At 36.6% G+C, this 27,913-nt stretch overlaps 1 protein-coding gene across 5 annotated transcripts in view; it reads left to right on the top strand.

The window, feature by feature from the left end:
- RYR2 (ryanodine receptor 2) overlaps positions 1-27,913 on the top strand; it is a 726,942-nt gene that overhangs the window by 534,752 nt on the left and 164,277 nt on the right. For all 5 annotated transcript variants that reach the window (XM_038533815.1, XM_038533818.1, XM_038533817.1 and 2 more), the window contains 13 exons: positions 1,829-1,943; positions 3,138-3,270; positions 3,477-3,580; positions 7,693-7,828; positions 8,573-8,759; positions 10,626-10,731; positions 12,729-12,849; positions 17,856-18,025; positions 19,144-19,364; positions 20,641-20,731; positions 22,742-22,882; positions 23,891-24,054; positions 26,219-26,297. In XM_038533815.1, the coding sequence (XP_038389743.1) occupies positions 1,829-1,943; positions 3,138-3,270; positions 3,477-3,580; positions 7,693-7,828; positions 8,573-8,759; positions 10,626-10,731; positions 12,729-12,849; positions 17,856-18,025; positions 19,144-19,364; positions 20,641-20,731; positions 22,742-22,882; positions 23,891-24,054; positions 26,219-26,297 (1,768 nt within the window). The remainder of the gene's footprint in view (positions 1-1,828; positions 1,944-3,137; positions 3,271-3,476; positions 3,581-7,692; positions 7,829-8,572; positions 8,760-10,625; positions 10,732-12,728; positions 12,850-17,855; positions 18,026-19,143; positions 19,365-20,640; positions 20,732-22,741; positions 22,883-23,890; positions 24,055-26,218; positions 26,298-27,913) is intronic.

The following is a 27,913-nucleotide window of genomic DNA, read 5'->3' as shown; positions in this document are numbered from 1 at the left end:
ATATTTAAGAGGGCAAAACAAAGATATTTCAGAATATTTACTTAAAGTCTTTCATTGAAAAACCTAAAGGCTGTACATTAGAGAAAAGATCATGGAATTCAGGGAGAAAGAATGGGAAGCATAAGTTTTAGTGTATCTCTGGTACATATATGCATGAACCTAGGAATCATTCACGAGCTTGCATAACTTGGGAATATGAAAATAGAAGAATAATAGGAGCTTAAATTAAGCTTTTTGATGTCTGCAAGAAAAATACTGAAACATAAGGATGTAGAAATCTAATGTAGAATGTTGAAAATGAGATATAATACAAATATTCCACCAAAAAAGTTAATCTAGTTCCATAAAATTAAAGATACAAAATAAAAAAAATATGTTTTTGTGGTATTAGAGATATTTCTCCAAGGACACATTTAGTAAGTGACAGCCTGCCTACCGAGAAGAAGAATTACAAATCAACTTAATTTACCTTCAACTGAGGGCAAACAAGATTTTTTTCAATAAAATATTGTCCAAAAGTTGGGTCATACAAAAGGATCTGAAATAATGAAAGAGCAGATCCTGTGATTACAACTGTGGTTTGAAAATGGAAGGTCCTCCTACTAAATACATTGCTGTCTTATGTGAAGGAAAAGGAGACCTTTCTTTACTCCATTTGTTCTTGCCCAAAATAGCTCAGACCTATTTTAATCCTCGGTCCCTATGTCATTTATTTTTTGAGTTGTGCTACCTAAAAACTCTTGTTAAAGCAAAACTAAACTCAATTAAAAGCAAAAAAAAAAACTAAAACTAAAAAAAAAAAAGAAGAAGAAGAAGAAAATCATCAATAAGAATCATACTGTTTCACTGTCTTGATATACCTGGAGTAACTAGAGTCAGCCTATAACCAAATGAGGAGGTGAGTCAACTAAGGAGATAATATTTGCAGGGAATATTTGTCTTCCTGCAAGCTGTGTATTATAATTTTCTTGTTAAAGCTGTGACAAGCAGTGTTTTGTGGAAAAAACTCTTGTACTGATTTGATTTATGCTCAAATAAAAATCAGCAGAATTCTTTATTTTTAATGACTACTAAATATTAATATCCTTAGGAATATGTTCATATATAAATATGCCTATAATATACATAACATAACAACATGCAAACATATAATGAAATAATAATAATAATATGGAACATGTTAGATCTCATCTGCTACTCGTTTTTCAAATCAAATGTCTATTTTAATTTGTCACATTTCTTGTGCCTGGGCTTGATGTGTCTTGAGTTTTTCTTTGAGACTATGTATCCTTTACAAGCAGTTCTCTAGAATGATAACACAATGTAGTAAGAAATAACACCACTGTTATTAAACATACAAGCACTGAATGTAGTACTAGAAATAACCTACATAAAAAGTAGACACCTGAATATCAGTAATTTATATAGGAATTATCATAGAAACATGGTATAACAGTGATTCATATTTCTATGCTAAAGAAGATTGAACAAATATTTGGATATACATAAAACTATGAAGGATAAGTGTCCAAAAGTATATTTCATATAGATGAATGTTTATATATTTAGTGCATTTCTTATAACAGAAAAGGATAACTTGTATACTATTTTTGAGAGGCTATCAGTAGTTTTTAAGGAAAACTCAATTAATTGTGTTTATTAGCTTTTGCTACTATTAATTTTAATTATGGTTGGACTTAACTTTTCTGTTCATGCCAGTAATTATTTCCAAAAGATTTATCAGGATCTCAGATAAATATTCATTCAAATTTTTCTCTGACCTCTGTGCTTCTCCCCCCCCCCCCAATACCTATATTGTCCTTTCTAGGGATATCATGAATAATAAAGTGTTTTACCAGCACCCTAATCTCATGAGGGCACTTGGGATGCATGAGACAGTGATGGAGGTCATGGTGAATGTCCTTGGCGGTGGAGAGTCCAAGGTAAAGGAAAACCTTCTATTATTAAAATGTCAAAGAATAGGACTCCTGGAGGAGTACATGTACTGCTCATTTTTAATGAGGATTTCTTAATCCTCCTTAGTCTTCTTAGGAGGACTGTTTTTGAAAGAGCACCTTTTGCAAAAACAAAACCAAACCAAACAAAGCTAACTTTATAGACTGAGAATTGGAAAGTCCAAAACCTAAATATGTTCTTCAGACTCAGACATTGCCCTCTATTGAGATAGCAGTTCGGTTGGTTCCACTAAATTCCTGATCCAGGCCAAAATTTGAAGATGATGCTCTGGAGTATTTGTTTTAAGACTATAAAGTGAATTTTTTAAGTGATTCAAAGTTAAACTTCTTCAAAATGAAGTGAATAGAGTAATATAACAATTTCATATGAATACATATAATTTTGTGATCTATGATTTGCAAAAGATATTTCACTATTTTTTGAAATTTTAAGATTATTTTTCAAAATATTGAAGAGCATATTTCTCATGTTCAGTCTACCAGTTGGACAGATGTGTAAAGATATGTACAAAATACTCTGTTAAGGAGGGACTTGAAGGATCATCTGGGGCATAGTAAAACAAGATTAGGTGCTCAAAGGAGGTGTATTTGATGGCATCTGGCATGCAGGCCTTCTGGTCAGGATGTGCTTATCATAGCATTAAGTCATGTACCAATCAGGGAAGGTGCAAATCCTGGAATCTTAAAAATAACAACACTTATGATAGGAACACCCTAACGTGGTTCCAAGTAGTAAACTGGGTATTGTTCACAAAAGATCTCATTGAATTTTGCCTCTCTTACCTAAAGCAAGTATTTTTATCCATTTTATTCCAGTTTTACAGAACTGAATCAATTAGACTAAATACTCTCCCAGAGAAGCAAAGCTAATAGTGTTAGTTGGAAATCACAAATGAGTCTACCTTATTTCTAAATCAGGTTTAAGCTGCTTATAGATTTAAGGCTGTAGATTAGTTCTAGATCCCCGTTGATGGTAATGAGATTTCTAAATTAGTGCCAACTTGATTTTCAGTGGCTCAAGGACTAGGTGAGTTGAAATCTAGATATTTGAAGGTCTTTAGTATCTGAAACTTCACAGACATGGGCCCACACGGATGGACAGTGTGATTGGACCTCAACTTCTGAACTCAATTTTCTGAAGACCATTTGCTCTTTATGTAGGAAATCACTTTTCCTAAGATGGTGGCCAACTGTTGCCGTTTCCTCTGTTACTTCTGTCGTATAAGTAGGCAGAATCAAAAAGCTATGTTCGATCATCTCAGCTATTTATTGGAGAACAGCAGTGTTGGTCTTGGTAAGTAAATGTATGGCTTTTATTTAATCTTTAAGATAAAAAGAACATACATTTAAATATTAAACTTTAATGCAAACTAATTTTATATTCCTGCAGTTTGTGTTGTATTTAGAAAGGAAAGTTTTAAGGGAGAGTGTATGTTTTTATATGGAATTTACAGTTGTAACACAATCCAGGTTGTGTCTCATTGTCCTTTGAATTAACAGCCTCACCAGCTATGAGAGGTTCGACACCGTTGGACGTAGCAGCTGCCTCGGTGATGGATAATAATGAGCTGGCCTTAGCTCTGCGTGAGCCAGATCTGGAAAAGGTAAGCAATATCCTTGTGCTTGTGTGAGTTATGCTTGTATATAGTTGTTTCTCAAGATTATTGAAGTATAACTATAACATTTATAATTTTATTGACGTAATTATGATATATACTATATTATTAACATGTTACATATATTACATAGAACATGTAATTGTAAATTACAAAGAGCAAGAAATTTGAGATCACATACATTTTTCTCTGGAAAGGAAATCAACTTTTCTATCTGTATTCTTGGGGGTTTTGGTCCTTTCATGATATTTGTTGTTACTTTTGCTTTAGTCATATAGTTTCAGTTTATTCAAAGGTGGTTTTAACATCTCAAAGCACATTTGGTGTCATGCAGACATAGATTCCAGTGCAAGGCATCACTGACATATCAAGACCCTGCCCTCTAACTGAGCACTTGAGGAACAGACACATGTTTGCTGAAACATAGAACATTCCCCCTATGATGTTGTTATGATGGCATTCTAAGTCATCTTCCAGATCCTTCCCTGGCTCCCCTCTGAGCAGCCAGAATGAACATCTTAAAAGAATCATATTAATCTTGTGTCCATTGCTCTTCCAGAGATTTCCCATTTCCCTTCCAGTAAAAGTGAAAGGCATTGCAGTAGCTTTTACCCCATCTGATTTCACATATCCGTCTCATTTTCCGTAATTCTCCTGCTCTTGTCTATTTGTTCCGGCCACACTGGTCCGCACTTGCTATTCCGGGAACTTGCCAGGTGTGCTCCTGCCTTGGGGACTTTGTGCTTGCTGTTCTTTCCATCTGTAATATTCTTCTGCCAGATGTCTTCATGGCTCTTTTCCTGACATCCTTCTAGTCATTGATCCAAGTCATCTTTTTGTGAGCTTTTACTGTCTGTGTCCTGTAAAATTGAAGCCTTTTCTCTCTTTTCTTGTCTTCTTTGCTGCTTCATTTTCAACAGTAGAAAAGATACATTTGTATATTATAGACAGAAACACACATTTTCTTTTTTAAAGAATTTTATTTGTTTATTAATGAGAGAGAAAAAGAGAGAGAGAGAGAGAGGCAGAGACACAGGCAGAGGGAGAAGCAGGCTCCATGCTGGGAGCCCGACACAGGACTCGATTCCAGGTCTCTAGGATCATGCCCTGGGCTGAAGGAGGTGCTAAACCACTGAGCCACCTGGACTGCCCGAAACACACATTTTCATATTGCTTACATTTCTCTAATTATGGTTTAAATATTTATAGTATGAATTATGTTTATATTTTAAAGCAAGTATGTTTTACTAAAAGCTATATATTTGATTATTTTTAAAAATCAACTCTCTACCATCACATATGGCCAGGGTGTCCAGGGCATGTTTCTTTTCCTCCATTGTTCACTACTTTGTTCCACTCTTTGAGAACAGCATTGGCTTTGGACAGAAAATCAATGCACAACTGTTGAAGGCACGAAAAAGTGAACTCTTCCCTAAATCCTTCTGACTTCCTGGTCACAGATCACAAAGCTTTACATCTCTGACTAACCTCAGGACCATTTTATCTCATATATATTTTAAAATCTTTTTATCTACACACTGAAACACGGCTAATATTTAGAAAGTTGATGATGCCAAACATTTTGGTGGACATGGAGCAACTAAAACCCTCGTCTTTTACCGATGAGATGAAAAATGGTGGAGTCAGTTTGCAAAAGCAGGTTGGCAGTTTCTTTCTTTTTTTTTTTTAAAGATTTATTTACTTATTTATGATAGACATAGAGGGAGAGAGAGAGAGAGAGAGAGGCAGAGACACAGGAGGAGGGAGAAGCAGGCTCCATGCCCGGAGCCTGACACAGGACTCGATCCCGGGACTCCAGGATCACGCCCTGGGCCAAAGGCAGACGCTAAACCACTGAGCCACCCAGGGATCCCCTGAGCCACCCAGGGATCCCCAGGTTGGCAGTTTCTTAAAAAATTAACTTAAATTAATTTAAATTCTTTATATGGCGGGGGGAGAGAGAGGAGGGAGATAGAGGTGGGGGAGCGGTAGAGGGGAGAAGAGAGAGAGACTCTTAAGCAGATTCCATGCTCAGTGTGGAGCTTGATGCAGGGCTTGATCTCACAACCCTGAGATCACAACCTGAGCTGAGATCAAAAGTTGGATGCTTGACTGACTGAGCCATGGAAGTACCCCTAACTTAACAGATTCTTAACAAGTAAGTTCTTAACAAAATATAGACCTATCATAAACATATGCCTAGCCTTCCTGCTTGTAGGTACTCAATCGAAACTAGAGTGTGTGTCCACACAGACGTGTATGTGAATGTAGTTAATACCATTAATTCATCTTAGCCAATAACTGAAGACAATTCAAATGTCTACCAACTGATGAATGAATAAGGAAATGTGGGCTCTTTCCATGTGCTGTGGAATGCTGTTATTATGCAGTAAGAAGGAAAGAAGATTGACATGGGCTACAATTTATTTTTTTTTATTATTATTATTTTTTTAGATTTTATTTATTCACGAGAGAGAGAGAGAGAGAGAGGCAGAGATACAGGCAGAGGGAGAAGCAGGCTCCATGCTAGGAGCCTGACGCAGGACTTGATCCTGGGACTCCAGGATCGTGCCCTGGGCCAAAGGCAGGTGCCAAACCACTGAGCCACCCAGGGATCCCCTGGGCTACAATTTAAATGAATCTCAGAATCATTATTCTGAGTGAAAGAAGCCAGGCATGGAAAGATGCATACTGGATGATTGCATGTATAAATGTTCTAGAATACACAAGTGAATTTTTAGTGATACAAAGCAGATTGTTAAGGTTTTCACATGTAGGGAGGGATGGATGGGGCCTGAAGAGTGATGGAAATGTTCTGCATCTTGATTATGCTGTGTTTTACAAAAGTATAAATCTCTCAAAGCTCACTGAATTTATACTTTAATTTTTTGTTTGTTTTTTTAGAGAGAGAGTGCACATGTGCATGCACAAGTGGGGTTGGAGGGGCAGAGGGAAATGGAGAAAGAGAAAATCTTAAGCAGGCTCCACACTTAGCACAGAGCTCTTTGTGGGGCTCAATCTCACAACCCTAGGATCATGACCTCAGTCGAAATCAAGCATCAAATGCTCAACCGGCTGCATCACCAGGCACCCTGAATTTATACTTTAAATAGATGAGATTATTGTACATAAGTTATACTTAGATAAAATTGGTACAAAATATTTTTAGCTATATTACTTATTTCTTTTTCAAGCAGTTTAGCTTGAGCTGTGTGTAACTTGATTGATAAAGTGCTTGACTGACAATCTACTACCATTGATAATAGTTTAGGAATTTCTTTTAAAAGTGGATCAGTTATGAAATATTGTAAAGGATCAGCATTCATATAAAAACAATAATTTAAAAGGCAAAGATAAGCAGAAAATTTAACGTGTTACATTCAGTGATACTGAAAGGTAGTTAATAATATCCCCAATTTGTAGACAGTGGAATCCTGGCTCAAAATGATCTAGTAAGTAATGCAGGAAAGACTTGAACCCAAAGATATTTGAATTTAAGCTTAGTTTTCTCTGTTTCTGTAGGTTTTTTGTCAAATACACACTCCTCCCCATTAAATTGATAATATTATTTTGAAAGTAAATTCACTTTTCTAAAATATCACTATTTCTCAGGTGGGTCTTTCAATATCTCAGATGGGTTAAGGTTTTACACTGGTCAGAAGTCTTTAGACATTTTTGAAGTTTATGAAATATCATGATGTTTATATTGTGTGTTTTGTTTTTGTTTGTATATAAGGTCTACACCCACGGTGGGGCTCAGTCTCATGACACTGAGATCAAGCCAGCCAGGCACCCAAGTATCATGACATTTATAGATAAAAACTTAAAATTAAATGATATAAAACTTAGGAATATTTTTCTTTCATAGAGTTGATTCATGAATATTTTTATTATGATAGCACTTTGTTATGATTTGTAAATATTTCTTAACTCTAAGGTTTTAATACAGGGAGTTCATATGGATTGTTATGAGATTAAAAAGAACTTGCAAAACCACATGTATTTTAGACCATCCTTTGAGTGTATCCTTTATCATGTAGTGTTAGCATCTACTGACTTCTCACCCACCAGATAACTTTTGCTTATCATCTTGTTTGTAGGTAGTTCGATATTTGGCTGGGTGTGGACTGCAGAGCTGCCAGATGCTGGTGTCTAAGGGTTATCCAGACATTGGATGGAATCCAGTTGAAGGAGAGAGATATCTTGACTTTCTCAGATTTGCTGTCTTCTGTAATGGTAGGACTGGTTGCTTGGGATCTTTTTTGGTCATGATTAAAACTGTATAAAGATAGATACCTAAAAAATGATATATTCCAGCATTTTCATGAAGGAAGTAAATATTAGTAAGGAAATAGAATTTATAATTTTTAAAGATTCATTTATTTGAGAGAGAGAGAGCATGGGGAGGGGCAAATGGAGGGGGAGAGAGAATCCCAAGCAGTTTCCACACTGAAGTAGGAGCTGACATGGGGCTCAATTTCACAACCCTGAGATAATGACCTGAGCCAAAACCAAGAGTCAGTGCTTGACTGAGTCACTCAGGTAGCCCATGAAATGGAATATTTTATAATCAGTACTTTTTTAACAGTGATAATTTAATTTCTAATATTTGTTTTGATAGTGATGCTTTGCCTTTATTAAATTAAAATTTTTAGGCAGTACAAGTTCTTAAAGACTTTATAATTGGGTTCTAATAATAGGCTTATGGCTTAATTTCCTATAACAAATTAACAAAAGTGAATATTTTATACCTTTATAATGCTTTTCATTACTTTGAAAATTTTAAGTACAAAAGAAGGAGCTTACTGTGTTTGTGTATATAAAGCTAGTGCTTTGAATTGAATTTTAGCTTTATTAGTAACTATGTTCTTTGGTTTTAGTTATTTTCCTTTAAATATAAATGAATTAGTATAATATTTATTTGCTCAGAACGTCCACATCACCAGTGTTTGTTTATTTCTGTTCCTCATTTGATTTTAGGGGAGAGTGTGGAAGAGAATGCTAATGTTGTGGTGAGGTTGCTCATCAGGAGGCCCGAGTGTTTTGGTCCTGCTTTGAGAGGGGAAGGTGGGAATGGTCTGCTTGCAGCCATGGAGGAAGCCATAAAAATAGCTGAAGATCCTTCTCGAGATGGTCCCTCACCAACTAGCGGATCCAGCAAAACACTGTAGGTCAAATATCCACATTCTTAGGAGTAAATTATATTCCTTGACTTGAAATTTTACAAAACATGATTTGTATTCCATCAATTGCAGTATAATTTTCTGGTACTCATGATTTCTGCCCTTGAAAGTCAAATGCATCAGACTTGGAAGAATGAATGGGATTTGCTGCAAGAATAGGTTGAATGAAAAAAGAGGAAACCAAGGAAGATGGTGTGAATTTAGCAGAGTTTAGGTTGTAGGATGAAATGTATTTTGTGAATTTTTCCAGGATGCTATGGCAAAGTGTGTTACTACAGATGATGGCAGGTGAGCCTCTGAAATTGTAGTAGGGTTTAGTGGGAAGCTAGCTAGAATGAGTTTTCAAGATAGTAGTAAGAAAGTAAGACCTTTAGCATAGGTCTAGGAGACTTAACTAAACTGGTATGATAGTAAAGTCCAGAAATATGGATCTTGTCATTCTGAAGAGTAAAATGCTTGGTTAAGGTATTATGGCAAATAGAGGGATCCCTGGGTGGCGCAGCGGTTTGGCGCCTGCCTTTGGCCCAGGGCGCGATCCTGGAGACCCGAGATCGAATCCCACGTCGGGCTCCCGGTGCATGGAGCCTGCTTCTCCTTCTGCCTATGTCTCTGCCTCTCTCTCTCTCTCTCTCTGAGTGACTATCATAAATAAATAAAAATTTAAAAAAAAAAAAAAAAAGGTATTATGGCAAATAGAGCAGCCAGATAAGGCAGTAACGACTTTACGTTTCCCCACAGTATACATTACTAATACTTGATTACAGCAATTGACATAAGTCAATCCAGGTGTGTCACTTCAGTTTTTATCTGTGGAGGTGAATGTCCTACTGGCAGGTCACATACCTATACTGCTAACACCACTGGTAAAGACAGAATATAGGGCTTATTGGAGGCAAATTTCCATGCAGAGCAGTTCTGCACAGCGTCATTCTTCCATATATAGACTGGGCATAGATGATCTGTCTATGCCAAGGCTGGGCTGTTTCAGACTGGGAGTCCTCCAAGAGCTTGTTATGTTTGTCAGTTAGCTATACAGGGACTAGGGGGCCCTTAGTTTCTCTAAGTAGTGGAAAAACGTGTCAAAAGGTCTCTTGCCCAGGACCACAGCAGCGAGTGTGCACACAAGGGCCCTAGGAGCAGTATTGCATGCCAAGATGGTATTTTCAATAAGGCCTCACAATCACCCTGCAGAATGCTAAGCCCAGCTGAGTTACCAAAAGAAGAAAAATAATGGGCTCTTCCAAGGCCATCTCAGATTTGCCTCTTATTAGCAAGATAATGGAATCTCTATGTGTTTCTCACAGAGGTGGGGAGGGAGACATGTTGGATTATTTGGGAGTGGGTGGGTGAGGTAGAGAGGCTGGTAAATGGATAGGTAAGTAAATGATAATCACATTTGTGAAGTGCTTGCTCTCGGCAAAGCACTGTCCTGGGTGCCTTACATATGTTATCTTACAGGACAGATCTTTGTCACCTTTTCTCTAAATGTATTTACAAAAGTACTCTAAGCTTACCAAGTCTTTCCATTAGTTATTGTTCTTTGTTAAAGCAAAGGTTGGCTGCCTCAAGAAATAAGCAGAATCCATCACATTAGTAATTCTCTTCTTCCCCTTTTGAAGGAATCTGAATATCACACGTCCCACAAATATGTTCTTGGTGTCTGGTCTTTAAACTCATTTTTCTCTTAAAACTGTCAAAGTACAGATTAATCAAAGAGATGAAAAGTAGCAGAAGAGGCAGAATGAACTATGTTAGGGGTCCCTTTTTTCCACGAAGTATGCAATACATCTGAAATGTCACTTTATTATCCTGTTTTCTTTGCTTTTTGTTTCTTGGAAAATCTACGGAAGTGATACAGAAGAGGAGGAAGATGACACTATCCACATGGGGAATGCCATCATGACATTTTACTCGGCTTTGATTGACCTTTTGGGACGTTGTGCTCCTGAAATGCATGTAAGTACCTTCCTTACGTGGCCCAAGAGTGGCAATCCTGGCTGATCCATCTATGAGAAAAAATCCACAGTTGGCAAAGAGGATAATGGCATCCAAAACCAATCATCACCCTGCTCCATTAAAAATAATAGCTGCAGCCTAATTCCTGAACAAGTGTTTATTTAGTTGGAAATGCCTTGGCTATAAAAATTAGTAATGAGATTTCAGTACAATTCATTAATAGAATAGCCAGTTACTCATGTGTCTCTGAAACTCATATAACCTCCCCACACTTTAAGAAGCAAAGAACACATTTTTCCTATAAATTTCCCCTCCTCATTTAGTGTACGTAGAGAGCTAGCTTTCCTATTAAGAGTCATTGTTTTGGTGTATGGTATTTCTTCCCTGTGAGGGAGCTGCCATGTGCCTGCCACTGGTTGAGGGGACAGTGGGGGTTAGGGGCCATTATGGGGCAGGAAGCAGCTCTTCAGATTCTCTGGGTTGGTGTTTTCTACAATGTTTTGAGCAAGAAGAAATTAAAAGTTTCATGAACAGTACTTACTTTTACTCTGTAATCCATTCTGATATTTGTTACTTTATTTTATCCTACATTATTCTGCTTCATTCTATTATATTCCCTTTAAAAATGCAAGTTGGGGCTTATAATATTAGCTTCACGACCTGATAATGGGAGACAATACAGAGATTGAAACACAGTGAGTGGTGCTGGGGCAGAAGATGAACCTGCTTCTAAACCCATCTGTGTAAGAAGCCAGCAGGACCATTGCTTACAGATCACGTCTTTCTCCCTGCCCTTAGAATCTATGGGGGTGGGATCCCTGGGTGGCGCAGCGGTTTGGCGCCTGCCTTTGGCCCAGGGTGCGATCCTGGAAACCCAGGATCGAATCCCACGTCGGGCTCCCGGTGCATGGAGCCTGCTTCTCCCTCTGCCTGTGTCTCTGCCTCTCTCTCTCTCTCTCTCTGTGACTATCATAAAAAAAAATAATAATAATAATCTATGGGGGTTTGTGTGTTCTTGTGTGTGTGTGTGTGTGTGTGTGAGTGTGTGTGTGTATGTGTGCGCAGCGGTATCTTTTTCTCACAGCTGTAGGGTAATACCTTCATGTTTTCTTGACATAACCTTTCATTGTGAACAGAGAGGAATCACAGCATGGAGAAATGTCAGAATGTTAGCAAATGTAGAGCCTGATTTTGGTAAATGCTTAATTTGCCACTAATGAGATTTTCATTTTAGTAAATGGGAATAAATTATCAAACATTCGAATACTGGAAGTGATTACAGACAGAAAAACTTTATGCTCATAGCATTCATCCTTTTTCCCATTAAGGTGGAAGATCGAAAGAACAGGAAATTAGCTAATAAATAGTTTTTTATTCTGTTAAAGTGGGAGAAAAAAAAAAACGAAGTAATTCAATAAGTGAGTAATCATGGCACTTCTGAAATTTACTCATCTTCTGTAACTAGTGTTGAGTACCTCCTATGTGTGAGAAAGTATACTTGTGTTTCTCCCCTTGTGGGGAAGGAAGTAGATACCTGCCCTGGCTCTGGAAGCCTGCAGTCTGTTCCAGAGCCTTGACAGGTAAAATTCACAGTTTTCACAGGTACTTGGTTTGCCAGCAAAAGATCCATTAGAATTCCTGTTCACCATTTCCCTTCACATTATACACCCTTCCTTGGGAGAAATCTGTGTGGAATACAGATGGATATACAATTACATTTTCATCCCAAAGCAAGAAAGAAGCTGAACCAGTTGCAAATACTACTGTATATTCTGGGTCTAAAGATAATTTTTTCATAATGTCAGTAAAACGGTGGGCAAGTAATTATCTGTCTTTAAGCCCGAAACAACAATTTCTGTGAGAAGTCTAACTTTATACATATAATTAGCAGAAAAAGTATTTTAGATTTGGATTCCCATACTTCAGATTTTCTAAATAGAATTATAACATTGATTTCACAAAGTTTTTCTAATGCTCCTTTATTTTCCTTCCCATAGTTGATTCATGCTGGTAAGGGGGAAGCCATCAGAATCCGGTCAATTTTGAGATCCCTAATTCCCCTGGGAGATTTGGTGGGAGTAATCAGCATTGCTTTTCAGATGCCAACAATAGCCAAAGGTAAGGCCGGCTTCCATTCCTTGTGATTCAGTGGGGCGTTGGACTACATGATGTTTTAAATAATATTATCAGTATTCAGCATTTCCTCCCTACTCTCTCATGCAGCATAGTTACAGGGCTTAGGTTTTCTTTAAGAAAAGAAAAACAACTATAAAGTACATTTTTTTTCATTGAATTAAGAAAACTTCTATTCCCATATTCTTCTACACATATGTTGACAGTTTTATGTAAATGAAAAAAGATGCTATTTTTATAGAATATTTTTATGCCTATTGTTTTTAAACAGCTGTTTTCAATGAGATTTTAATTCTTATTTATGTGACGTTTCTGACAGTTTCTAGAGAAGAGGAAATATGTACCTCACCTGATTTATCTGATTTCTTTCCTACTGTTTCTGATCCTCATTCTTCTCTTTCTTGACTACGATTGCATTATTTTTATTTTTTTTAAGATTTTATTTATTTATTCATAAGAAACACAAAGGCAGAGACACAGGCAGAGGGAGAAGCAGGCTCCCAATGGGGAAACCAATGTAGGACTTGATCCCAAGACCCCAGGATCATGACCTGAGCCAAAAGCAGATGCTCAACCACTGAGCCACCCAGGTGCCCCCAGACTACAATTCCATTAATCACTCTTCTGGAGAGTTTTCATTATCATTTCCTTATGATACTTTTTTTCCTAAAAAAAGTATCATAGCTTTTGACTTCAAGATTAAAATATTCCTGGTATGTTGAAAGAAATGCTCTTTTCAATAGTAAGGAGAAAATTTTAAAAATACATACTTTTATCATTTTGATGAAATATTTATTGTCCTTTTATAAATATGTTATTTTGGTTTAGCAACTGCTTGTGATTAGTTTTTTTTTATTTATTTGTTTTTCAAGATTTTATTTATTTGAGAGAGAGAGAGATAGTGGGGAGGAGGGCCAGAGGAGAGAGAGAGTGAGCGAGAGAATCCCAGACTCCACACTGACCCTGGAATCCGACACAGGGCTTAATCCCACAACCCTGAGATCATGACCAGAGATGAAACCAAGAGTTGGACTTTTTTTTTTTTTAAGAGTCGGACATTTAACCAACTGAGCTACTCAGGTACCCTGATTAGTTTTTATTATTTACTCAAAAGCATGGAAAATAAAGCCATAACCTGTTCTCCACATGAGTGCCCAGCAACTGTAGCATCCTCACCTTACCTTGGCAAAGGAGGGAGGGCTCAGGCAGCACTGAGTGAAGTGCAGATGCTGTACTGTCTAGGTGGCAGGCAGTCTGGGTTTACACCCACACCATCCCCTGCAGCACCCCAAGCTGCAGCAGAAATGGAAAATGGTGTAGGTATGAGGCCCAGTCCCTGTTGGTGGTTCACTCTCTGCCTCCCATAGAAAAAAAGGGGCACCTGGGTGGCTCAGTGATTGAGCCCTCAGCTCAGGTCGTGATCGCGGGGTCCTGGGATCGAGTCTTGCATCAGGCTCCCTGCAAGGAGCCCATTTCTCCCTCTGCCTGTGTCTCTGTCTCTCTGGTCTCTCATGAATAAATAAATAAATAAATAACATCTTTTTAAAAAAAGAAAAAAAGATTTAAGACACCCAAAGGATAGTTAGATTATAAATTATACTTTAGTGTTCCTTTTTCTGGCTTCAGTTTTGTTCAGTTTTCAATAGTTTATGGGATAGTGTTTCTCTAACATTTTTATATAAACTTCTAATTTTAGAAGAAAATGCAGTTAGGTAGAAGATGCATGTCATAATCATTATCTTGCATCAGTCATGCCCCAGAGAGGATTAGCTGTTATTACCTGAAGTCTAGAGTGAAGGGACCACTGTCTAATTGAAGCTGACTTACGCTTCCTCTGATCATGAGGAAGTAACGTTTCATACGTGCCCAGCTCACAAACCCGAATCTTCCAGGTGACATAAACAGCCATAGTAGTGGGACCTTCATTATGATTTTAGAGACAGCTGAAACTGGAAAACTGTCCCATGGTTTTTGCCTTCCCCCCCTTGAGCATTTTCTTCTTCTAGTCTGCATACAAGAAGATCATCTTGTGTGCCGTTGATTTACTTAAGTAACATGTCTTTTCTTTTCCCTATGTTCTGAGCCACAAATTTGACACTGTCAGGAAAAAGATAAGAATTATACCAGTGATATACAGATTAGGAAATTAAGAAGCACTACATTTTAAGGTAAAATTAGTAATAATGAAGAACAAAGAGCATGGGTAATAAGAGAATCCAGATGTCTCATTGAGAATTGCCCCAAAGTCTCTGTATGTCTCCTAATTCCAATTATCTGCGTTTACCAGCCTTCAAGATTTTTCAAGTTGATTTCTTCCCTCTTTCACTTACTAGTGCTATAATCATATTAGTTTGTGATGTTTTTCTTCATGAATATGCACTATCTTGTCTACCTTGGGATTTAAAGGATTTGTATATATGTGAACTATCACAATAACAATGAAGGTTAATTTTTAAAAACCCAGTCCATTGGTTATTACTCAATTTCTATACTTTTCTTTTACCACTTTCCTTTTATGGAAAATGGAGACAGAAAATTATATGTTTTTATTTTGCTGTGGCGTGCATTAAAATTAACTTTAAAACTTAAATCGATAATTTTGTGTATGTTCCAGTGACAAGTCAGTGGGTTCTTTAAACATTTCCAGTTATCAGTAATAACTGTTACTGTATGTGCTATATTTCGTATGTGAAGTTTGCCTCTTTCTCCCTTAGTGATAGCTGAGGCCTTTCTCAAAATCTTTTATCATACTTATTTTAGAACTATAGTGTGACCCAGAATAATAATGAAAGTAAGAGGGGTTAATAAAACTCGAGGGGCCAGCACACAGTCTCAAAGGTAGGTCAATGTTCTGTTCCTGCCATACTTGGCCCCTGCAGGTTTGGACAGAATGTCTGAGGTGGTAACTGCAGGCAGATGAATATTGCAGGTACCACAGGGTAAGGCCAGTGCACCTGGCCCTCCTCCTTCCAGTCCAAAAACCAGTAGTCTGACAGGAGGCAGTTCCTCGGCTTTTTTGTCTCATCTGTTGGAGGAGATAGTGCACAGATAAAACAGTAGCTGTAGCAAATTGATGAGTCTTGAGTCCTAGGTATATGGAACTGTAACATTCCTTAAAGCAAATATCTGCTTGAATGACTGTTTAAAACACAAATTTTATATTAGGACCAATGGGTTGCTTTCCATTTCCTTAGGCATGACTATATATATATTTTTTAAGATTTTTAAAAATTTATTCACTTGAGAGAGAGAGAGAGAGAGTGAGCAAGAGCACAAGTTGCAGGGGGCAGGGCAGAGAGAACGGACTCCCTGCTGAGCAGGGAGTAGACACAGGGCTTAGTCCCAGGACCCCCTGGGATCATGACCTGAGCAAAGGCAGACTCTTAACTGACTGGGCCACCCAGGTGCTTCTGGCACAACTGTATATTAAAATAATAGAATCTTTCAAATTTAAATTCGCTAATACTGTGATTTTTAGTAGAATTAAACTGGAATTTTAAGTAGATTTTTGATTAAAAAGTAGAGCCTACTGATTTAATAGTAAGGCTTAAATCAGCTTTGTTTGGGTTTAAAATATGATTTTCCTTGGTTTAAATCTAACTTTGCCAATTACTAGGTGTACAACCCTGAGAGCGTTACTTAACTTCCCTGATGGTCAGTTGTCATCTGTTAAATGTAGCTAAGAAAACCAACCTCACAATGTGCTTTTGAAAAGTATAGGATATCATCTCTTTAATATTCCTAGCATAGTGCCTGAAAACAGCACAAATAAGAGCTATTATTCTCTTTATTTTAATTATAGGAAGAAGAGTAGTAGATATACTGGATATTATTATAATTTAATAACAAATGGAAGCTATTTGGTATTAGCCTTTAATATAATTCTCTTAAAATATTGTTACTTGTTTATTTTCACAAGTCAGATGTGAAATTCATTTCTTAATTGTGAACGAAAACAAAAAGTTGTGACTTTTTTCAGGATGATTGTGGTCATATATCCTCAATATTAAAGATTCTGTGATAGTATTTTAGACTCTTACCATGTGTTATCAGTAGCACTATGTTATTTGACATAATTATCACATAGTCAAAGAGGAAAAAATCTGCCCTCCAATATTTTAAATTGGTACATAATCCCTAAATTCCTTGTATCAGTGGTTTTCAACCTGTGAATCTATGGAATTCTAGTAAAAAATTCACTCATCCATATAGGCATCAAATATTGACTATTAATAGAAAAAAATAATATGGCTCAAATATGTTTTAAACGTTGTTAAATGCCATTATGATTTTTTTAAAAGATTTTATTTATTTATTCATGAGAGACAGAGAGAGAGAGAGAGAGAGAGAGAGAGAGAGAGAGAGAGAGAGGCAGAGGGAGAAGCAGGCTCCATGCAGGGAGCCGGACGTGGGACTTGATCCCAGGTCTCCAGGATCAGGCCCTGGGCTGAAGGCAGCGCTAAACCACTGAGCCACCCGGCCTGCCCAATGCCATTATGATTAATGAAACATTTCATTTGAAAGTCCAACTGATTCATAGAGTTGTTTCATCATTTTGTAGTTGTCTAAGCCATAAATATGTAAATGAACCACGAACTCCATCACATGGGAGTATGTGAGTTTCATTAGTGTTTAAAAGAGGCTCTCATTTTTGAAAAGAATGAAAACTTTATAGGTTGACTTTTTATAGGGTTTACTGCTAGTTTCACAATATTGATTTTGGATGCCTTTTTGTTTCCTTCTCATTATCTAGCCTAATGCCATATCTTTGATCATACATGTGGTTAGCAAGTGGATGCCCAAATCACAGTTCAAATGACCTTGAATTAAAATTGCACTGTCATAATTCCTCAGCCAATTCCCAGCACTTGCTTGTGGGTAGTAGAAGGACAAAAACCATTCAACAGATAACTTGACTTAAACCTTGAGAAGGTTAGAGAGAAGCCATTTGTCATCTGTCCATTAACAACATGTCACCTTCTCTCTTTTAGATGGGAATGTGGTGGAGCCTGACATGTCTGCGGGGTTTTGCCCAGATCACAAGGCAGCCATGGTTTTGTTCCTTGACAGGGTCTATGGGATTGAGGTTCAAGATTTCCTCCTCCATCTTCTTGAGGTTGGCTTTCTGCCAGATCTCCGGGCTGCTGCTTCTTTAGATACGGTAATGATTTGAACAATTGACATCATCAGCTTTTGGCTCTTTATTCCCTGACTTATGATATTCTCCATAGATATATTAATCATTTATTTATTGTCACTGGATGTTTATTGAGTACCTATTTTTAGGCAGGCACTGAGTACACAAAATAAAATACACTGAGTCTTAAGGAATTCCCTGAATAGTGGAGAAAACTTGCAACCTCAGGAGTAAGATAAGGATTCTGATTGGCTACTATGGAATGCAATTGGTTTATATAACCCTAATTTGGGAGGTCACAGTGGTTCCTTTTAACCTCCAAATTGGCCTAAACAATTATGCTTCTCGATGAAAGCATGTACAGTGTTCAGAAGGTTTGATAGACCTTGTTGAGTTGTACTAATTATAATATCATCCTAGTGTCTTTATTTTTAAATCACAGATAAGGCTGAAATATCTTCTGGCAGTGGCCCACATCAAGAATCTGTCATTACTGGTGTAAATATTTTACTGCTCGTTCGAAGGAACGAGCTGAAACTCTAAATGTTATTTCAGTCGTTATAATACTGCCTTTTTATCTCTAGATGGGTCTTTTTGATTCCAGAGGAAATCAGTTCTTGAGTTGATAATAGCTCTTTTGTGAAAGTTAGGAGAAGAGAATCATTAAAATACACTGAAATTTCTTTTTTCTTTGTTGGGTGTATTCACATGAAATTCTGAACCTAAATGAGATAGTTGATAACATAATAAAACAGTCAGCCTTTGGCTATTGATTCTGATGGACATGAGCTAAAATATACATATATATAACTCACATTCTTGGGTATCATTAGCGTTATCATCTCACATCCATCCTACCATTGAATTCTTATTACAGAATGTGAGCCTCGGGGGCTTCTTGAGACAGAGATATCACTATAGCTATCACTTCATTTTTATCTGTTTGTGAGCAATTGTAAGTTGATTGTGAGCAATTGTAAGTTGATTGTTTCTAGTGGTGAAAAATCATATGACCCACATTTAAAGATATAACTGAGGAGTACATCTTTATTTTTCATATTTTGTCATTTTCTAGAGAATGAAATTCCATGTTGTCTACTGCCAAGCGTGAATTACCTTCTACTCTCACAATTCCTTTTTAGGCTGCTTTGAGTGCTACAGACATGGCCCTGGCCCTCAATCGTTACCTTTGCACAGCTGTGTTGCCTTTGTTAACAAGATGTGCCCCTCTTTTTGCTGGCACAGAGCACCACGCTTCCCTCATTGACTCATTACTTCACACTGTGTACAGACTTTCTAAGGGCTGCTCTCTTACCAAAGCTCAGCGGGATTCCATAGAAGTTTGTTTACTCTCTATTTGTGGGTAAGTGGGAAACTAAAGCTGCTTCTTCTTTAAGAAAGAGAATTTACTATATGGCCCTTGACAAATTGTTACGAATTTTGGAAAAAAATTTCTGTACCAAAAAATTAATTCATTTTAGATAGTCCCTTGTACCGGAGGTTGGAGCCCAGGAGTGTTCCTCCTGGCTTCTTTAGGGTATTTGGTCATTGGATAGACTGATGGACCAGTTGTACTCTTCTGGATTTTGGCGGGTAGGATAACTGTGTGGGGAGTCCCTGGCCACTTTCATGTAAGATTAGTGGATTCTCCCTTTTTTACTATGTGTGATGATTTTAACTCCTCTTCTAGAAGAGAAATGAAAAAAAGAGACTTACTAAATATAAAAAATGATGCAGTGTACTATTAGAGCATTACTTGTGAATGTCAATCATGAAGGCTATTTCTCCATCCTGGAAAACCACTTCCTATAGGCAGAAGTATTCAGATGTCTTACTCTGAAAGCCAGAACATACTTTCTCCCACTGGAGTTCTGACAGCTAAAGTGACAGTGTCAAGCTCCTGGTTGGGGTAATGGCTCCCTTTAATTGCGAGAGCCAGTGAAGGTGTGTGGCCTGGCAGAGCACTGGTGAAGGAATGTTTTCACTCGTAGCGATGTATGTGGGATATAGAAGCCACATGGGACTGAAGAAGTTGAAAAATTAGAGGGTTATGTCTCTAACTCTTTTGATCCTAAAATTCTGTAAAATGGAACCAAAATAACTATCTCACAGAATTTATCTACATATTAAACGAATGAAGCATTCAAGATGACCTGACAATAGATGTTCACTGTGTGTTAGTTTTCTTTTCCTTCCTCCTCTGGCAAAGTTTCCGTCTCAGACTTTTTATTCCTCCCTCCTGTTTAGAGATATAACATTGTTTTTGCTTCTAATTCAGTCACTGGAGACCCTTCTCAGCCAGTGGAGTGAAGGAAGAAGCACATACTATAATTACTGGAGCAAGGGTCTCAGGAAACCGTGGGGTCTGCCATTGTGAGTGGCTGAGAAGTGAAGGGGAAAATAGGAACATCTGTAACAAATGAGGAGTGATCCTCGGATCTAGGGGATAGAGATGGGTTGGAAAGGTAATCTTTTATACAATTGTGTAGTGGTGGATTAACCTTTGGATAGGGGGTACCTAATTATCACCATCAGAAGAGAAGTGTAGGTATAGGTTCTCAGAGTAGATAATTCAGTCTAATGAATTATTTCCTTAAAGACATTTCCCTTCATTATTAAAATGAATTTTGTTCCCCCAGCCAATTGAGACCTTCTATGATGCAGCACTTACTCCGAAGATTAGTATTTGATGTCCCATTATTAAATGAACATGCAAAAATGCCCCTTAAGGTAAGTATAAGAAATGTCTGTAGTTATTTGATTACTGGGTCCTCTGACTTTTCTTCTCTTAGAATATATACAGCTCTTAGAAACGCCATACTTGATTTTCAATGCTGGAAAGTTTCTTTCACTTACTGAAAATGGGCTTATAAATTTGAGAAATGTGTACATCACAATAATATAAAATCTCATATAAGTGCTAAGATTTGAGTTTCTGTAGGTGAATGGAAATGGAAATCAATGGAGAAAATGGGAAACAGGGAAAACATGAGCCAAGGTATTCTTACGGTTGGAAAACATGTAGTAGATGTGGCCTGAAATGTTAGTAATCTCAAAGGATAAAGAGCAGGCTTTCAAAACAATGTTTTCTAAGTTGGTAATCACATGACAGTTTTCAAATGTTAACATCATAGGGTTCAAAGATAACCTCCCTGTCTATGCAGTTACAGTTTGTCACCAGGTATAGAAGAATCACTAATATTTTCTCTGCCCAGCTTCATTATTCTATTCATGAATGGTTGGGTCTCATGCTGTCTTACTGTCTTGAGAATATTTTTCTGTCATCTAATATCTCAATCCAGACTTAGGATTTGAATATTTGATGTGTCCTAATACATCTACTAGTGTATTCTGTGAGTGGAAGTCATAGGTATGTAATAGACTGTTTTATGGGGACCCCCTCTGCACTATCATCTTGTAAGCCTCATTGTTCCTCATGGTCATCCAGTAACAGTACTGAAAAAAAGAACTTTGAGATATAAATAGTCAATTTTTTGAGCTGCTGTTACTCTAAGCATCCCTAGATATTTAGCAAATACAGCCTTTCTCATTCATTTTGGTTTAATAAAATTAGATAAATTAATATATGATGCAAAATAAATGATATCCTTGCCGAAAATCCCATTTTTACATTTTTTCTAGGAGAGGCCTTGCCATACAAAATCTTCTTCATACAAATGAGCTGGAAGGTATCTGAAAAAAGAGATAGCATTACTTTTTATAATAAATTCATTTATGTTGTAGATATTTCCAAGTTAATCCAAACACATTAGATCTCAATATTTCATCATTTGAGATTTCTAAATAGTGTGTGTGTTTGTGTGTGTGTGTGTTTTATAATTGAGGAGGAGACCAAACTAGAAGCATTTCACTAGTATAGTTTGTTTTAATAACAACAATTCTTTTCACTCTATCTTCCTCCTTAGTTATGGAAAAGAGAGTCCAAAAATGTATAGTTGATTCATAAAAATCATTTTTTTAATTCAGCAAGTAGTTGTGAATACTTATTAGTTTATAGATCAAAAATGAACTACAAAAGAGCTTACTGGATAATTGGAAGATTCTATCCTTGTCTTTAAACTTACGGTTTAGTCCTAAACAAACAAAATGTACATAGATGAAAATTTAAGAAGCAACACAGACACTCGGCAAGGTAATAAATTGAACCTATAACCATCAAAGAAAGATAGGTAAAGAAAGGACTGAAATGCATTAGTTTGGGAAGTTTAATTAGAGATTTAAGTTCTGGAGCAAAAAATGTGTGGTAATTAAGGATTGGCAAAAAGGAAGCAAAAATATTCAGATGTAGATTTCCCCTAGAATTTACATTTCAGGTGCTGTATCCTAGAGATACTTATCTGTGCTTTTAGGTCACCTTGACGTCAATCCTTGCATTAAGTGCAGATGTGCATATTCAGGGGTCATGATTCATTAAACTGAGTAGCAGCTAACATAGGACTCAGGGAGACATCAATAACCAAACAACCTCATAAAGAATGCTGTTGAAGATGGACTTCTGTGTTACATTGGGCATTGGTTCCTCATGCTGTGATCAGTGTTAAATTTTAAAGTGGCATGATATATAAGGTAATAATATTCTCCAGAGGAATTCATAGGGGATTGAGCAGATTTGTTTCAGCTAACCTTATTACATGGCACTTGAATGTCAAATGGGAGGAAATGGGAAAAATCTAAAAGGTATCTTTCACTCATTGCCTTTGTAATTGTTTTCTCACATAGCTGCTGACAAATCATTATGAAAGATGCTGGAAATATTACTGCCTGCCTGGAGGGTGGGGGAACTTTGGAGCTGCCTCAGAAGAAGAGCTTCATTTATCGAGAAAGTTGTTTTGGGGCATTTTTGACGCCCTATCTCAAAAGGTGATTTAAGATTTTGTGGACTTTGTGTGATAAAATCATTTAAAAGCCATAAATATCACTAGTGGAATATTATTTTTATTCATTAAGACTTAAATAGTTCTTTTTCCTTTTTCAAATGTCTAACAAATGTTGAGAATACTTCTGCTTAAAATATTAGTCAAAATCCGTGTGAATTCCCAGATAGACAATATTAGACACCTGGAGCAGGATATCCAGAAGTGTGCTATGTAATAGAGTTAAGTTCATCCATGATGGCAGGTGGAAGGAAGCTACATCTTGAGGCTTTTTGTCACTGAATTATCTTTGGTAAACTGAGAGTCTTAAAATAATATGTAGAAGGCAGTTTTAGAAGTATTTACAACATTAACTTAAAACTAAAGGTTTAAAGTGAGATTTTTTAAATAATTTTTTTATTTAAAAAATCTATAAATACAAATGTATTTATGTAATTAATATATAAATACCTCTTCCCAGAATTTTGATTGTGCATATTCCCAGAATTTCTTTATCGGTTTAGAATTTCATTTTCATACTTTTGTGATACCATACAGATCAGTTAAAATTTCTTACTCCGTGAAATATTCCTTTATGTATTTTTCAAGTATAGTCTTTCTCATATGGTATAGCAATATTCTATAATTATGCTATCCACTGACTGAAATTATGTTTATGTTCTAAAGAACTGTTATACATTTAGAATATTCAGGTTTATTTCATAAAATATTGGAGAAAAACTTTTAGAGAAGCAAAGATTTTATTCTTCTTAAGGGGCAACTGCAGTAAATCTGACTTCAGCCTGTCTCCTATTTGATGGGATTTCAGTCTGTATGTTCCATTTGCTAGAGAAACAATCTGCAAGGCAATTTTAAGTTAGCCTAGGGTAACTCTGAGTTTTTCTTTAAACATCTTGCCAGCCACAATAATCATTTTGACAACTTTTGCTCAATAGTAATACAGATTTTTTTGTTTTGTTTTGTTTATTTGTTTGGTTCTTCATTCTTTTCCCAGAAATATGAGCAAGAACTTTTCAAACTGGCACTGCCTTGCCTGAGTGCAGTTGCGGGAGCTTTGCCTCCAGACTACATGGAGTCAAATTATGTCAGTATGATGGAAAAACAGTCATCAATGGATTCTGAAGGGAACTTTAACCCACAACCTGTTGATACCTCAAAGTATGGACTCTTTCTATTGCAGCAGATTTTTATTGTAAATGATGTGTGAAGTCTGAAATTGAATAAGGTACTAAAGTGAACTTTCTCTAATCCATGCCCCCTTTGAATTGGTATCCTTTTGATAGGGGTCCCTTTACTTGACGAAATGATAGTAGTACTAATGATGATACAATTATCAGAAGTAGATAAGATGTATCTTCTAGGATACTCAACATAACCCAGATTCTCTGTACGTAACCACATGATAATATTTACAATAATGAGAATCAAGAAAATATATCAGCTATATTTTTAGTTGAAAATCTACCCTACATGTTTATTAATAATTGCAATAACGTCTGTGTATCATCTTTGACTGAGAGTGATACCAGCGTGCAGGGCAAAGCTGTTCCTGTGATCCTCCGGGAGGCAGTCCACCATCACTACATCTCAGCAAAGCCTAGGGGTAGTGACTGATGTTCAGCATCATAAAGCATAACACGAGATGCCAGGGAATATCAAGTGAGAATATTTGTGGAAACTTTAGCATGCAGTTAGAATGCAGTGTGACCACCTCAGCCCCAGATAAAATGTTACTTAACATTATAAAACTTCTTACTCGTACTTACTTGCGGAAATTGTTTTACAAGTGGGATGTCTCAGAACTTCAGGTGTTTGGGAGTCTCAGCATTTTTGTTGTTGCTTTCTTTGAGTAGGACCATGGTTTCCCATTTGAGAGGAAAGCTGACTCTTCATGCTACATTCCCTTATTGGTTCCATGGGGACTTCGCCAGATCAGTAGTTAGCAGGGTAGTCGCTTGGTAGCTACCATGCACAGCATCTGAATTTGCTTGGGAGTTCAACTTTTAGGCTTGTGGGTGGCCCCTCAGCTGGTTTAACTTCCATAACAGATCAAAATTTCAACCCAAGTGCTATGCCATTAGTTTGATAATGCCTTAAATTTGCATGTTTGGTATTTGATGACAGTCCTGTGAGAAAAGACTCTACCCCCCAGTATTTGGCTTATGTGATTGCTCCTTTGTATCTCTTCCAATGTAAGTAAATCAAAATATCACATGTTCAGTTCCTACATGGGTAAGTTTGTGGTTTGCTAACATACAATATAATCTAGGATTTTCAAATAACATCGGAACATATCATGGTCTTGGTGTTTATTAATTAAATCTATTTAATTAACAACTTTTGGGCATGTATATTCATTTACGTAGGCTTGCCTCTTTGGGGAATTCTTACCAGATTAGGTTTCCTAGTGATATCAATCACTTCTATATCTTTGTGATTTTTACATATTGTTTTTTAAGTATGTTTGTGTCCTGTAGTTCAATCACTGATTGATAACATTGTTGAAAAAAGAAAAGTAAACCATCTCATTATGCTAGGTTTTATTTAGAATTCACTTCTCAGTGTTAATTGTGTTAATAAGTTATATGCATGAATGAATGGAATTATATGTATGTATTTAATTTTCCACTCATCGATGTATTTACCATTCCCAAGTCCCATATTTACCATTAGACTTGGTCATTACTTGCATACACTCAAAATCTGTTCAAGAGATCAGATATTAATGAAATATGAAAGGAATCAAAAATAAATATTATCAAGATCACAAGGCAAGATTACTTTTCATTATGGCCCATATTAATAACAGAATGTTATATGTGGATTGTGAAATTTAAAATCATTAACACATCACTAGTCATATGACATTAATTTAAAATTTTAGTACATTTTAAAAAATGTAACCAGATTTCAGCCATCTTTACCCACTTATAGTTGTTGCAGATGAGACAAGTCAAAAAGGGAGAATTACTTCAAAGAATGATTATGGAAGAGAAGTATGTCTTTAAGTTCATGGAGTCTAACTGTATCTTAATTCAGGCCTAACCTTTTTTTTTTTTTATTATTGTCCTGATCTTTGAATATATTTTAATTCATATTATATATAAAGTATGAATTAATATAATATGAGCAGATAGAACATTAATGGCTTGACTTTTATATTGCTCCTATGCTGTGGAAAAGTAATACCTTATTAAGATAACTTTTTAACAGTTATGCATCAAGTGGGATTTAAGCAATCATAATCTGTGAGAAAATTATTGGTATGATTTCTTATAAGTCCTATAAAAACCAAGCTTTTTTTTCTTTATTTTTCTCATAGTATAACAATTCCTGAGAAGTTGGAATACTTCATTAACAAATATGCGGAACATTCTCATGACAAATGGTCAATGGACAAGGTAAAAGTCAGAGTATCACATTCTAATTCTGTACTGAGTGTACCTGATGATTGGTCACTGCTCAAATATATCTGACCATGACGGTTTTCTACTTTAAAGTGAAAGCTGTGTCTAGATTAGGAAAGAACATTTAATTACGATTTGCTGATGTAGTATTTAGTTAGCTGTGCCATTAACACATATGTAATGCACATGGAAATAGGGATATTTGTCATAGGGGGGTACCTGGGTGGCTTGATTGAGGGTCCAAATCTTGTTTTCAGCTCAGGTCACAATCTCAGGGTCTTGGGATGGAGCTGTCAGTCTGGCTCTGTGTTCAGTGAGAGGAGTCTGCTTAAGGATTCTCTCCCTCTGCTCCTCCCTCCACTTGCGCACTTACACTCTGTCTCAAATAAATAAAATCTTAAAAAAAAGAGTATTTGTTCATAAGAACCACAGTTTTAGGAACAAAAATTCTATTAAATTATAAATATAGTTTTTAAACACATATTGTTTGTGAGAATACAAAGTAATAATCATCAGGGGCTGTAGGGAAAAGTGATTCTGGGTCAGAATTTTTTTCTTTTAAGGATTTTATGTATTTATTTCAGAGAGAGAGCACACAAGCCTGAGCAGGAAGGGGGATGGGCGAAAGAGAGAGACAGACTTTCCGCTGAGCAGGGAGCCCAATGTGAGGCTTAACCCCAGGATCTTGGGATCATGACCTGAGCTGAAGACAGACACTTAACTGACTGAGCCACCCAGATGCCCTGGGTCAGAAATCTTTTAAAGAAACTTTGACTTTATATATAATTTTATATTAGATAAAACCATGAAAATTTTTAATTGGAATTTAGTGATTGTTTACATCTTCCATTCTTCTGTTGTATGTCTTACTAAGTAGATCTGTAGGTCACTAAAAATAAATCACGTGGCAAGATGACACGTTTGTATTGTCAAAAAAAACATGCAAGGAAATGAGCTAAGTAACACATGTCCTACATACCATGAAATTCTCTAAAAGAAAGCTTGTGGCTCAACATTATGTTGAGCCTGGTTAAACTGAGAGATGATGGCTGTGAAGATTTGTCAGAGAAATTGAGCTGAGGGCACAGGAATCTATGATAAGCACGTACTGTTGCTGAAGTGAAAGTCAAACATCACAGGTTCTGAGGTGTTCAAGATTGTAGAGCAGTTCCGTATCATCCTGTTAGACTTACTATTCAATTTCAGTTCTTGCCTTAGCCAATCAATTTTTCTCTTAAGAAACCTTTTTGGTTTGATAAATATGTGGCTCTTTGTTCAGTAATTTACTTCCAAGGTGTGTTTGTTTTATATAAAGTTTCTCAGGTACTAAGCCAGTGGTGATAGAGAGGAAATGTCCGAGAAGGCTGTCCTGAGCCATTGCAATCCAGTTACTCAAATTCTATAGGCAAACACGAGAGGAGATAGGGAAGTGGTGATGAGTATACAGTATGTACGTGGGCAAAATAATGTGTGTCAAACATGTTAAGAGATCATTGAATACTGGGGTGGACAAAACAGGGAGCATTATTCACAGAAACTTCCACATAAAGCAGAATAATCCAGTTTTCCTGTTTGAAAAGAACATTTATGGGCAGCCCAGGTAGCTCAGC

This window comes from Canis lupus, chromosome 4 (genome assembly GCF_011100685.1).
Source record: "Canis lupus familiaris isolate Mischka breed German Shepherd chromosome 4, alternate assembly UU_Cfam_GSD_1.0, whole genome shotgun sequence".
Lineage (NCBI taxonomy): Eukaryota > Metazoa > Chordata > Mammalia > Carnivora > Canidae > Canis > Canis lupus.
This window is presented reverse-complemented; position numbering and strand designations above follow the sequence as displayed.